Source organism: Molothrus aeneus, chromosome 2 (genome assembly GCF_037042795.1).
Source record: "Molothrus aeneus isolate 106 chromosome 2, BPBGC_Maene_1.0, whole genome shotgun sequence".
In the NCBI taxonomy this organism is placed as follows: Eukaryota; Metazoa; Chordata; class Aves; order Passeriformes; family Icteridae; genus Molothrus; species Molothrus aeneus.
In genome coordinates, this window is record NC_089647.1 from 1247823 (window position 1) to 1262033 (window position 14211).

Below are 14211 nucleotides of genomic sequence, written 5' to 3' on the forward strand. Positions count from 1 at the left end.
ACCAGAAAACAGGACCTGGGTGAAGATTGTTAGAGAGCAATGAGGAACAACCTTGGCTGGAAGTGACAAATTACAGCCAAAACCTGCAGCACAGTGGATTTGACCAAATAAAGCCCAGGGAAGCCTGACCCATCTGTTACTAAAAGGATATCTCTGCCCTCATCTGATTTTAATTCCAGGAATATTGTATGGCTGATGTGCCAGCTTTGTACAGTATCATTGACTCCCAGACAAATTTAAATGTTTATCCTGTTGTGATCCATGGGAAGGAGTCATGTTTTCAATATTTGGGATATGACTTCAAAGGGATTTTCCTGTCTTGGGGGGAGTACTTATAAAAATTGAGGGAGGGTAACTAGTGGTAGTGGTTAGAAATTTTGGAGCAAAACATAAATTAAAGCTTGTCTTTGAGGATAATGTGATGGAAAATGGATATTACTCCTGAATCCTGGTCCTGCCAGTATGGTCTGGTTTACCCTAGAATCATGGAATCATTTAGGTTGGGAAAGCCCTCTGAGACCATTGAGTCCAACTGTGACCCCAGGCCAAGGCCACCACAGGGAAGTGTTCCCTGAACACTTCCAGGGATGGTTATTCCACCTATTCCAATGCTCCCAGTGAGCCCACCCTTGAACCCATTGCTCTCCTGCATCTTCTCTGCATCTGTAAAACAAAGCCAAAGAGGTGATCAATTGTTTCATTTTTTTAAAGAGCTTGGAAGGGGGGAAGATTCTATTTATTAGTGTCAGAAATTGTCTTTTCATGGATTTTACTCTTGAGTCTGGTTGTTCTGTCTGACTCCTAGAGTACAGCTTCTCTTAGGAGAGGGAGCAGTGGTTGGCTGGGAGAAAGGCCTGAAGCAGCTCGAGAAGGCTCAGATAAGAAAGATAAGTAAGAATATTTTGTTTTGTTTTTTGCAATGCGTGGGTAATGTTGTGGGATGGATGTTTATAATCCAGGCTTTTCCTGGTGGCCAACCCAAATCTCCCAAGGCGGTGCTTGTGGAAAGGAAGGAGCAGAGAGAAGTGTCCTCAAGCTGTGTGTTCCAAGCAGCCTTTTCAGCAGAACATAATGAACTAGGGTAGGGAAGACAAAAGGATGGAGATAATCAGCTAGAGGAGGCCGTGGCTCAGTCAGGGAGCACCAAGTACAAGAGTACAGCGGGGTTCATCTCCAAAGGGAAAGTCAGCAAGGCCTCAAGTTAGAGAAATTAATAGGAATATATCAAGGAAGTCGTTTGAGAACTGCTGAGAATGGTTTGGGACTCACTGGGGCAGATATGTTAGATCTTTTAAAAAATACATGTATTTATTGGTTACCTGCTGGTGAAACACATCAGACTTGCAGATAAAAGGCTGGGAATTTGCAGCACAGAATTCATCTGCATTAAGACATTTTCTTCTCTGGAAACAAGCTAATATAACTCCAGCTGTGCCAGAATCTTTTGGTTTTTCTCATTCTGAAATTTCTTGCGGGGGAGCTGGTTCAAGGCCAGGTTGAATGGGGCTTGGAATGACCTGGTCTGGTGGAAGATGTCCCTGCCCATGGCAGAGGCTTGGAACTGGATGAGCTTTAAAGTCCTCCCAATCCAAACCAGTCTGTGAGTCTATCATTCAATCATTTCTCATTTATTTAAGCTCATTTGTGTAAGCTCTGCTTAATTCAAATAAGCAAATACAATGTGCAGGTATTTTGCCATCGCATTCAGGTTCACCTGTGCAACAAACAAGTGATCCCATCTTCCTAGTCCTTTTCAGGGAGGACAAGGATTTCCTCTACAATATTTCAATATGCAGTCTATAATATTAAATTGAATTAATAACTGAATTATCATTTTTTGATCCTCTGGCTTTTAAGCAGATCATAAACTTCAGCAAATGAAAGGTCGAGATTTTTCCTGCCTCAGCATTTATTTTTTGGCCAGTCTGAGGTCAGCAAATTCCAAAGTCAAGAGCTGCTTTGTGCTTATAAATTATCCATTTAATTTTTCATACAACGAAGACAAAAGGGCTTGTTGCTGTTAGAGATGTCAGGCTTTTCTTGATTGGAAAAGCCTGATTATTTAGTTCTTCATCTCAGAGGAAACAGAAGGTGATGAGAATGTGGCTCCATGGGGTTTTGTCTCCCAGGACACTCTGCTGTGTCTCCTCAGTGAAGATCTGAGTGCTCCTGTCCTGGTTTGGAGGTGGATCTGATGGAAGATGCTGAAGGACTGTAAATTTTTGGGAGCTGGAGGAATTCACCTGGAGAGGAGAAGGCAACCTGGGATAGTGGGAGGTGTTGGAGTTGGTGTTGGGTTTGGAGTTGGATGATCTTTAAGGTCTTTCCCACCCAAACCAGTCTGGGTTTCCATGTCTCAACCTGATGTGTTCACCTTATATACATATATATATATAAAATACATTATATAGATATATATAAAACATATTATATATACATATATATATATATATATATATATATATATATATATAAAACCCTATTACATTTCTATAACAGGTTCAATATTTTCTTTCACACATGAGATGTTTCAATCAACTCTTAAGGTGTCTAAAAAAAGAATAAATTAAAGAAGAAGCTGCTCATTGTGGTAACGAATCTCTGAGCTCCTGCCCACTCTCCCAGACTTTTTTTGGGGAAAGGTGGGATATACCCTTGTAACTTGCCTAAATTAACTTTTAACAGATGAATTGGAAGGTAATTTAATTATTGTTTGGTGGATCCCAAGTGAGGGTCAAGCTTCAAACAACTTCAGGGAAAAATTGTCAGAAAATTAGTGGAATTTGCATGGAGTGTAAGGTCAGGAGGCCTTTTCATGTTCAAGGAGACTTTGGCTGAATATTATTAGCATGCAATTTGTGTAAAATTCATTTAAAGAGGTGATGTGCAGGTCAAGGAAGAAAAGTATCTCTTTTCTTTGTTCATACTCTCTCATGTTGGTTCTGTGCCACCCGATGTGAAATAAATTACTTTTGGCACTTAGAGAAAATAGTACCCTCTCTCCAGAGTGAAAGGGATGGGGCTCTCAAAAGGCATTGCATCCCAGTGGCACAAAAAACAAGGCAATGGGAGTTTAAAGGGAAAATCACCTTGACACAAGAAATTACTTGAAAGAAAATGGAAAAATGTCTGTTGTTCAGAACAGCTCCCTTTTCCATTGTTTACTCTTGTCTTTTCATTTCAGAGCTACTATTTAATTTTTGGAGAGCCTGAAAGATTAGCCTGTCCATGCCACTGTTTTAAAAACCTTGCAAAATATATTTATTTCTCTGTAAAGATTTCATTCCTTTGTTCTGAAAAGATAATGATAATAACTTCATTAACTTCCTGGATTTTCCAAGCCTCCTTTATTCTTTTAGCTTTTATATTGGGCCAGAGGTTGTGGACTTGATGATCTTGGAGATCTTTTCCAACCACAATGATGGTGGTTGCAAACCCCTCTGTGGAGATGGGGGGATCTGGGCACAATGTTTCCAAAGGCACCAAGAAAACCAGGGATGGAGGAAAACAGAGGGATGAGATGTTCCTGGTTCCTGATTCCCATGGGTGGGGGACACACTCATAGAATCACAGAGTCACTAAGGTTGGGAAAGCCCCCAAGGCTGAGAAAGCCCTCCAGGGTTGGGAAAGCCCCCCAAGGTTGGGAAAGCCCCCCAAGGCTGGAAAAGCCCTCCAAGGTTGGGAAAACCCTCCAAGTTGGGAAAGCCCTCCAAGTTCATGGAATCCAACCATTCCCCAGCTCTGCCCAAGCCACAGTGACCCATTCCCACCCTCCCCTGTGGCTCTGTTTGCCCTCCCTGGTGTGATGGGAGCCTGTCCCGCACTTTCACAGGAAGGATAAAATAGATGAAAAGGTAACCAGGTTACAGGCACAAAGTATCCCGGGACTGTTTGCTAGCAGCTTATTCCCATGGCATTCCTGCTGGAGTTACTCCTTGCTGGAGTCTCTCAGAGCAACTGAACGTGGCTGTCTCAGGGATTAGGAAGCACTGGAAGCTCCTGCAATAGAGCAGCACTGGTGTTTGTCTGTTTATAATTAATTTTTAGTAGTCTTTTTGTTGGGCATTCATGGCCACAAGCGAACTCTGCAGGTTCTGGCGGTGCAGAAGGTTTAATTTTGCTAATCCTGTTTTATTCCCATTTCAGTGTAGCTGTTTCAATGCCACAACATGGTGCCTGCAATGAATTTCAAATGTATTTTTGGATGGCATTGTCTTGCAGAATGGGAGAGAAAATCATCCCTCCCAAATGCCGTTTGCAGGGGCTCTTTCCTGCTGGCTGGAAATCCCACCCTGCATACAAAGCAGGGAGGAAGCACAAACCTCTTCCTCACAAGCTCTCAAGCCCCCACCACGATTATAACCTTTTTATCTGGGATAAAAAGCATTTTCTTTCATCCTTCTCAATAAGAGTGTTTTGCTTTTACCATTTGGTACAACACCTAATGCAAGCCACACATACTCTGTCGTTTTTTTTCCCTGAATTATGATTTTTTTATACTCTTCACACACACAAGAGTACAAATGAAATGCTGCTGGCATTGAAAAGGCACTTTAGAAAAGCAGCCGTGATTCCAGCCCTGCCTGGGAGCAGGTCCAGCTGTCACTGGGTGGTTTTTGGGGAGGAACAATGGAAAGGTGAAGAGTTACCCTCCTAAATTTTATTCCATAAAATCACAGAATGGTTTGGGTTGGAAGGGACATTAAGGCTCATCCAGTCCCATGGGCAGGGACAGTTTCCACTAGATCAGATGCTCCAAGCTCCATCCAGCCTGGCTTTGGGCAGTTCCAGGGATGAGGCAGCCACAGCTTCTCTGGGCAGCCTGGTTTTACGCTGACTTTATTAAAGATCTTCTTAATGCTCTTAATGCTGTGTATTAGTGAAGCCACTGATGGAATTCCGAGTCTCCCTGTCTCTTCCCACTTGCTTATAACCCTGATTTCCTTTCCTCTGAGAATGGCTCCTTCAGTGCTAACTTGAGGGTGGAGGGACAGCTAATTAATTAAGCACTAATTGTTGTCAAGTCAGTCGGTGCTAACATGTAACGTTTGACTTGTTTACTCTCCCGAGGTAAAGTGAAAGGAGTTAATGATGTAACAAATTGTGTCCCCCATCATGAGGGACTTGTTTGGAGAGAATGGTGTTATTTATGAACTGTAAAATAACACATTTTAACAAAACCCCCAGATTTTGTAGCAAGATGGGTTTGGTTCTGGTGTGAAATTACCACTAGATAGCTGCGGAGACAAATGCGTCGCCTAATAAAGCTTAATGACTGATTTTCCCATTAATCAGAACTGAGAATGTGCTTCATTAAGATAATTAACTGAGCCAGTTGCTTAACTGACAGTTAGGAGACACAAATTCCCGAGTCACTTGCTTTCCTGCTAATAAAACCCACAAGAAGCTGACCCTGCTGTGTGGTTTTTATCGGCGAGGGGAGCACGAGGGCTGCCGAAATCTCCTCGCTCACGGAAGCTCCGCGATGGAGTCTCCCTGTGGGACACGGGTGGGACCAGGGGGTGGCCCTGCCCAGCCCCACACAGGAGCCAAGCCTCGGCCTCCAGGTTTTCACAGTCAGCTCACGCTGAAGGCTCACCAAGACTTGCCCTTCTCCATCTCGCCAGCGGCAAATGATCTTTCATCTGCTGCTCTCTGAAAGGTCAGGTCTTCGGTGCGGTTGGTTTTATCACCCAAAAACTGCTTGCTCTTCCAAGGGGGACAATTCCTTGCCTGACTTTGTGGCTCCTCCTCTTTGTTCATCTCAAGCTGGAAGTGGGGTCATGAGTCCTGAGCCCAGGGATGTGGAAGATGAATCTGCTCCGGGTGCATTTGTAGGCAGAATATGCAGCGCCGGAGAAGTTGTGGGAATTACTGGAGAGATCCAAAACTTGAATTATTAAATATGCTATCTGGTTGTAGCGTCTGGTTGTAAATCCCTTCCTTCACAGCTGTCTGTGTCTGGAATTCTAACAGGGTGATGCTATCAGGGCTCTGCACACAGACAGCGACTCGGGAGCCAACCTAAGGCAACCGTCTCAACTCTGCTTTTCTTTTGTCCTCAGAGTTCCCAGTCTTCCAGCATGAATCCTGTTTACAGCCCCGTCCAACCTGGGGCGCCCTACGGAAACCCGAAGAACATGGCCTATACAGGTAGGACAGGGGTTGGGGCTTTTCCTGGATCTCTGTGTGTGGTGGTGGCTGATCCCTTAATGAGGGAGAAAGATTTCCCATCAGGGAGCCAGATGGGAACGTGACTCGCAGGAAAAGCCCTTCAGCAAAGCCAGTCCAGCAAGGGTGGTGAGAAGGGTTGGAGCTGAATTCATGTAAAGAGGATACCCTGGCAATCCTAAGGAAAAGGATCCAAAGGGCTTTTTTCTTTAGATTAGCAAACATGCCAGCAGGTGCTGGGACAGTCCAGCAGGAGGGCTCCACTGAACCACTGGGGTGCACGTGCTGGAATAATCCAGCTGTGGAAATGAGGATCCCACAGCCAAGAGCCCCCTTTTTGTGGAAATGAGAATCCCACAGCCAAGAGCCCCTTTTTTGGAGAACATCCAGGTATTGTGATAGGTGGTGACTTAAGCTACAGTGTTGACTGATTTCTTTTTTTTATATTTCAAGTTGTGCTTTGGTTGAGTTAATCTTATGTCTGTTTTCTGTTTGAAACCTTCTTTAGAACTGAGTTGTCTAAAAACGTCATCCTTATTACTTGATAAAGATGTTTACCATCATTATGTAACTAGTGGGGAAGCTAAAGTGTACTGATATGGAAAGAATTCATTTGGGACAGAAATGGTGCTTTGGAAAAAGAAAATCCCAGTTCAGGTGTATCTGGTTTCCCCTGTGGATTATGTTCACCTTGACTTGCTTTGATCTTGTAACCCCCTTACAAAATCAGCCCTGGAAAACTCCTTTTTATGCCATATTGGGGAATGTAATCAGCTCTTGGGTGTCATGTTGTGTTAGGGCTTCCTGTTAGGTGCAAGTGTTGACTTTCACCTAATGTGTGGAGTTATTTGGGAATGTGCTTTTGTGGAGGAGAGTGGTCACCAGCACTCACCAGGGAATGAGCATCAAATACCCTGAGCTGCTTTGTGCATGGAATATTCTGGTTCAGTTTGGCAGCCCTTCCAGCTGGTGGATCAGTGGGGCTGTGAGGAGCCCTGTCTGAAACTCTGCAGAGCAGAGAGTTCCTCAGAGGTGTTTTGCCCCATTTTTATTCATCCTTTCTTTTTCTCATTCCAATTTATGCAGCTGCTTTGTTGGAGATACTGTAGCTTGGGGGAACTTTGGTCTCACAGTCAAAGCATGAGAGGCTTGAAAAAAAAAGCCCCAATCTCTGTGAAAAAGTCTCTTCAAAAATCTCCCCATTGTGAGAAGACTGTGGACTCCAGCAGTGCCTGGGTGATAGAACGAGCTCATAAGTGCACAGTTATTTTCCTGCTCTGGAAATAACAGGAATTTTGTGGCTTTCCAGCACAAGAGGCTACTTCTCTCCCACTTTACTTTGATTTTTTTTTTTTTTGGCATGTGCCTAAAGTTCCACCTTAATATCCATTCAATGTACATTTCTGTATCTGCTTTCATACAATCCTGGGTGTCTTAGCAGCTGCTTTCTGGCACTTGATAAGACAATTTAATTTAAATATTGAGGTGCAGATTGGTCAGAATTTGGACCTTGATCTTTTATAGAAGAATTTTAGAGGGAGAATTCTGCTTTAGATGAAGGGATTAATGGAATTCCAGAATGGTTAAGGTGGGACTGGACCTTAAAGCTCATCTGATTCCACCCTCTGCAATGGGCGGGGGCACCTTCCAAAGACCAGGTTGCTCTTAGCCCTGTCCAGCCTGGGCTTGAACACATGAATTCTGCAGGATTCCATTTGGAATTAATCAAGTGCCAACATTAATGGGATGTTGTCTTCTAAAGCAACCTGCTGGTTGATGACTGTGAAGTTCCTACTGTGCCCTTAACTCTGTAAAATTTGACTTGGCCAGCTTGTGCCAGCTTTGATCCATGCAGGGGAGGATGTGGCCCCCATGGTTTCATCCCAAACCATCATTCAGGAATTTGTCTTCCAGAATTTGTGGTAAATGCACTGAAATCAGTGGTGGATGTGCAGGATAATCTTGAAGGAAAAAGTTGGAGGCAGATCAGACTGGGAAAATTAAAACAAGGTCCTCAGTTATGTCAGTGGTAAAACAAAGAAACAAATGTAGGAGAGCACAGCAGGAATATTCCTGCTGGATTGTTCCATTGCCCAGGTGGAGGTAAGGAGTCAGTGGGCTGAACTCTTACAGTGAAGTCCCAAAATAGAAGTCAGAAAGCACTTAACAGAAGAGCTTCTTTTTTTTTTTTTTCTTTTTTTTCTGGGCAAATAGTGTTACAAACCCTTTTAAATCTGAATTTGTTTGAATATGTAATGAAAGTTCTATGGCGAATGAGGAGGAGAAAATTTAAATTTTAGCCTCTGTAGAGAAAAGACAGGCAGCTCCTGAGGGTGGTCTGAGCAGCTATGAAAAGAGCTGTGGAATAAAACTCAGATGGGGTAGAGGCAGGAGGAAAGCAGGGATAGTAATCAGGATACTGGCAGGGTGAATTCTGTGCTTTTGTGGGGTTTTTTGGTGCTAAGTGTGAATGCTTTATACTACTGAATATTTTGTTTATTGTTTTGATTTATATGGTAGCTTTAGGCTGAAATAATGAGTTTTAATCTGAGTTTTAATGATTTTCTTCTCATTCTGACTTCTGTGTTGTTTCCTGGCAGAGCAGGGAGAGAGGTCTATTGCAAGATAAATAATCCAGTTTTTACTGCCAGATTGGCTGTTAGGGAAAATAGGAAATCCTTGAGTTAGGGAGAATGGGAAATCCTTGGCACATACTCAAGTACTTGATGAAGCATCCGTTTATTCAGATTCTTGATTTTTCCATTTTGATCTTCCTTAATGGAAGTGTGAAGGACAGTTATTTCCTAAATCATTTTTCAAGTGCGGTCTGGATTGGCTGGATTTTCATGGGAAATAATAATTACATTTTAAAAAGGAAGTTTTAAAATACAGTTACTTGGGGAGATAAAATCAGAATTGTTCAACTCATAGGAGAAATCTTTATGAAAACAATCCATATGTTTGAACTAAGGGATTTATTAAGCACTTGCGGCTTCTCCTGTGTCTCATTTTTGGGGTCCTTAGAACTCCCAGATCTGTTGAATTGCACCCTCCTTTCCTGTTTTCCGTTGGAAACTGAAAAAGGAGGAGAAAACTTCTGCTGTCAGTGTTTCCTGCTGCTGGATGAAGAGCTGTGGAGCTGAGGGAAGGTGACACAGGGAGAACATTCTGGCTGCAGACAGAGCTACATCTGCCCAGTGCCAGCTTTGTGCTCCAAGTCCTGGCTCCTCGTGCCTGGCTGGTGACGGCTTCCACTCCGCTAATTCCATGGATTTTGGAACATCAGCAGCAGTGTTTCAGCCTTGTTTACTATTTAATTAAACCAGACTGTAATTAAGTCGGATCTTCATGTAAGCTGTTGTTTTAATTGAGGCTAATTTATTTAAGGCCTCCAATTTGCTTTTTTTGTTCTTGGTACAGTTCACTTTACCTGCCCCAAACAGGGGTTTTCAAAGCACCTGGTTTTCCTTTGGCACATTACCCTTCCCATTTCCTTGCACCCTTGCACTGCAGGAAGGCACCAGTGCTGCAGTAAATAGATTAGCCCATTGGTGTGGAATCAGGGATGAAGAATCAGTCTCTCCTGGAGCTGCTTTGACTTCAAGCGTGAAACTATAAAGTGTTTGTGATAGCTCACACCGTTTCCCCTCTCCCTCCCAGGAGCTGATTAATATGCTGATAAGATGCTGTGATTCATGAACCTCTGCTAGGCTGGCTCTGTGTTCGGTGCAGTTATTCCTAAATAATAAATGGTAATAAAATCCAAGAGGCCAAGGATGCAGAGCTGGTTGGGGAATCTCCAGGGGGTTTGTGTCACGTCGCTCCAGAGCGCGTCGTTCCTCGGGTCCTGCTGCGGCACCGCCTGCTCGGCAGGATGCTCACAGAATCCTGGGATGCTTTCTGCAAGGGACCTGGAAGGGCATCTCATTCCAATCCCCAGCCTTGGGCAGGGACACCTCCCACTGTCCCAGGCTGCTCCAAGCCCCAATGTCCAGCCTGGCCTTGGACTCTGCCAGGGATCCAGGGGCAGCCACAGCTGCTCTGGGAAAATTCCATCCCAATATCCCATCCATCCCTGCCCTCTGGGAAGCCATTCCTCCTGTCCTGTCCCTCACCCCTTGTCCCCAGTCCCTCTCCAGCTCTCCTGGAGCCCCTTCAGGCCCTGCAAGGGCTCTGAGCTCTCCCTGGTGCCTTCTCCTCTCCAGGTGAGCACCCCCAGCTCTCCCAGCCTGGCACAGGGCAGAGGGGCTTTCCCTGCATAGGACCCCTTCATGCTCCTGAAGAGCAAGACACATCCCTGAGCTGGGATGTTTGCACCACTCCCAAATTGAAAATTCCCAAGTTTTGTCATTTTTTTTCTTCCCCAAGGTGAAACCACAACATTTGTTTGGACATAATGATGAGCAGAGGGAATCTGTGCCCTCCGGCCGTCGGTTTCGTTGGCAGGACAGGAGGTGAAGGATTCTCACGTGTGTTCCTGCCCTAATCCCTGTCATTTCTGTTCATTGTTGAACCTCAGACACAGCTGCACATGTGAGGAGTGACCTCATTTACTCCTGACTGTTCCCTTAATTTATTGTGATGTTGAAAGTCGGTGGCCTTCGATGTTGTAGAAGATGGAAGGATGTTCCGATAGGATTTCTGCTGTCGGCTTTTAATCCTCCTTTGCATACTCTCTGTGGGACAAAGGTAATTCTAGGCATGATTTCAGCCTTTCTCATTATCTTACAATTAAAATTTGGCTGTACTCTTCTCTGGAAATGCTGAGCCTTTAATGGCAGATCAGCTCTTAGACTGTACAAACCATGTTCTTTCACAACTACTCTGTGAAAGGGGATGAACTTTATATCTTTTCTCTTTCTTTTTTGGCATTCCTCAGCATTTTCATGGGGAGTACTGAGGAACACGGGGCAAATGGCAGGGTTGAGGTGCTCTCTCCTTACTTCTCCTTCTGCTCTGAGATGTACATGCACATCAGCCCCTTCCATTGATTGGGAAATGCCACTCCTGGATTTAATTAGGTGATCCATCGCTTACCGGGTCTGTAAAACAGGAATTCTAAACTGTGTTCAGGGTGTTGAATTGATTTCAGGGTGATTAAAAATGTATGAAGTGGATACAGTGAATATTTTTCCTCTGGCGTTTCTTCATGTTTATTAATTGGTGTGTATAGAGCAGACAGGAAAATCCTACTTGACTGGGAGAAGAATGAGCTGTGACTTGTGTAGGCCCTCATTGTTTTCATGTTTAAACGCGTGATTTTCGTATGGGAATACTCCCAAACAGCTTGCTGAATTCCTCAGTGCTGGGAGCTGCTGAGTTTCAGCACTCAGATCAACAGTGGATAAATCACCATCTTCCTAATGAATCAACTCAGGGACTTTTTTGAAGTTGTAAAAAGCATAAAGCCACTAAGGGAAGGAGGGAGGAGTAGTTTTCTGTTTGGGAGAAGGAAGCAGAGGGGTTTGGGTCAGATTAGGGATGTTTGTGAGTGGCAGAGGTTGCTCGGGGCAATGGTGGAATCATCATCCCTGGAATTGTTCCAAAGCCATGTGGATGTGGCACTTGGGGACATGGGGCAGTGGTGGCCTTGGCAGTGCTGGGGAACAATTGGACTCGATGGTCTTGGAGGGCTTTTCCATCCATCATGATTCTGTGGTTCTAAAATAATTCATGACATCCACTCAGCTCCTTTGGAGATTGGGCCAACTGATGCCAGCCTTCCAAGGAGTTCATAGAAACTTTGGGAAACATCCCTCACCCCCTGTTTTGTAACTGTCTGGAGGTTTTACAGGCTTTTGAGTCCCCCTGTGTTGTGAAGAAACAGAATAGTCTTAGATCTTAAAAGCAAACAAAACTCATGTTCTGTTTTCCCAAATGACCTCATTGTGGGCCTTCTCCTCCTCCAGGCTCGGGTGAGTCCATGCAACTGCTTTATTTCTGCCTCATTTCTTGGCTGCAATATTGATTTCGGTTTTCCTCACAGTGGAAAAGAAATAAAAAGATTAAATGGCCACGCTTGAAGAGGGCTGGGGAAAAATTGTGAGGCAGAGAAGCAAAAAGCATAGGTGGGAAAAAAAAAAGATGGCCTTGGGAACATGTTTTGAAGAGAAAAGTGCTCCATTTAAAGAAAATAAAAGGTGAACAGAGAATTTTCTTGTGTCTCAATTGCTTTTATAGAGTACAGGCACATCTTGTGAAGTTCTTCACTCACCTGGGGAAAAGAGAAGCTTTATTTTTAACCACGAGCCCTCCCAGATTTCTGTCTTATATTGCATACAGACTAACTCTAACCAGTGCTTTTGGCTTTTAAGTACACATTCAGTATTAAAATTGATAATGGAAGGGTTTTTTATTGTCTTCTTTCTTGGTGGGTGTACATCAGAGAATGAAACTGGGTTTGGCTGGCTTATTAATTTCTAGTCTGTTTCTGAGCCATTTCTTTTTTCCTTGTTTTAGCCATGATCAATTTTTTTCCATGTAAAACTTCTTTTTCTGCACATTCCCTTCACTTCCATATCTTTTCCTAAGTTCCTCTTGCTCTGCTCCTGAGCAAGGAGCCTGAGTGTAGGAAGTGAAAATCACATTGGCATTTCAGCATCACAGAATCATTGAAACTGGAAAAGAGCTTTAATATGATCCAAGTCCAGATGTTCCCCAGCTCTGCCACCACTGCCCCATGTCCCCAAGTGCCACATCCACGTGGCTTTCCAATCCCTCCAGGGATGGGGAATTTGGGAACCTTTGCCACAGGCTCCATGGAGCTGGAGTGTGCCCTTGTCATTCTGCAAGTTGGAGATGGGGGTTCATAACCCAGGATGGAAACATCTCCTGGCCCTGGCACCCCACATTTCAGGGAATCTCACATCCAGAGTTAAAATCTCACCCACTCCAAAATAAAGGCCTTTTCCTGTATATTTCATTCTGCCACTTGCAGTTCAAATTCATATGCTGGCTTGTTTTTCCCTGTGCATGTTTGCACCCCACATATTCAATACCTCTTAAATCCCCAGGTGCTTCAATTAAATGATTGCAAATAAGCTCCAAGGCTGCCTTGTGATCCGTTGAAAACCCTTAATATTTGCTGTCTTTCCTTCCCCCCACACCTTTTTTTTCATCTTGCACAGCAAATAAGTGGTCAGATCCTTGTTCTGTTTTTTCAGGCTGAAGGTAATAGATTAAAATTTAGTGGCTTGACTTCTGCAAAAATGTTTTTAGATTAAATATTGAGTTTTTCTTCCCTCCTGGTGCACAATTATTTCTCACACCGGGCGCAGTCAATGTGATCCAGCACAGAGGTTTGTACAGACAGAAACGTGAGCTGGCCCAGGCTTGGAAAAGGCTTTTATGAGCTTCAGAAATAATTCCCTGGTTTGTACCAGATCTGTTAATTACTGGCTCTGTTTTCCTACTGTGCTTTATACCTAATATCTTATTTCTAATTTAGTGGGGATCAGCCTTCCCGAAGCACAGCGCTTGAGTTTATTAATCACAGAATCCCAGGATGGTTTGGGTTGGGAGGGACCTTAAAGATCCTCCAGTTGCAGATCTGTTTTGCTGTTCCATTTCATTAGACTTAGCCTGGTGTGAGGCCAAAATCAGGTGTTGCTTATATGCAAATGCATTCATATACTTATTTTAAAGTGTGTGGCTGCCCTTCCCTCTCCCTGCGCTCGCTGGCACTCGGCCCCGTTTCATCTGATGCAGTACTGGGCTAGAATTTTAATGTCTCTGCGGCCAGCCATGATTTATTAGATCCCAAAGCCCTGGCTCTGAGTGCAGGAAGAAAATATTGCAGCAGTGAGCTGCCTTGGCACTGCTCAAATAAATGAGCCCTGAAAGACTCTTTAGTGCTGCAGCCTTTTTCCCCTTCTCCTCCCCTGGCCCCCAGTGCTCCTTCCCCCCTGCCCGACCCCTGGATTTCTGCTGATGGTGGGAAGTGCTCCTTTCCTTGTGGGAATTGCCATCTCCAGGTCTTTTTACAGGAATGGATTTGTCAACAGACTCATCATGTAAAGCCCTTTGAATTCCCAGAATGAG

At 44.1% G+C, this 14211-nt stretch overlaps 1 protein-coding gene across 1 annotated transcript in view; it reads left to right on the top strand.

The window, feature by feature from the left end:
- Nucleotides 1–14211, top strand: part of FAM168A (family with sequence similarity 168 member A) — a 128512-nt gene that overhangs the window by 59018 nt on the left and 55283 nt on the right. Inside the window, exon 3 of the mRNA XM_066571847.1 lies at nucleotides 6066–6153. Coding sequence (XP_066427944.1) covers nucleotides 6084–6153 — 70 coding nt within the window. The 5' untranslated portion in view covers nucleotides 6066–6083. The remainder of the gene's footprint in view (nucleotides 1–6065; nucleotides 6154–14211) is intronic.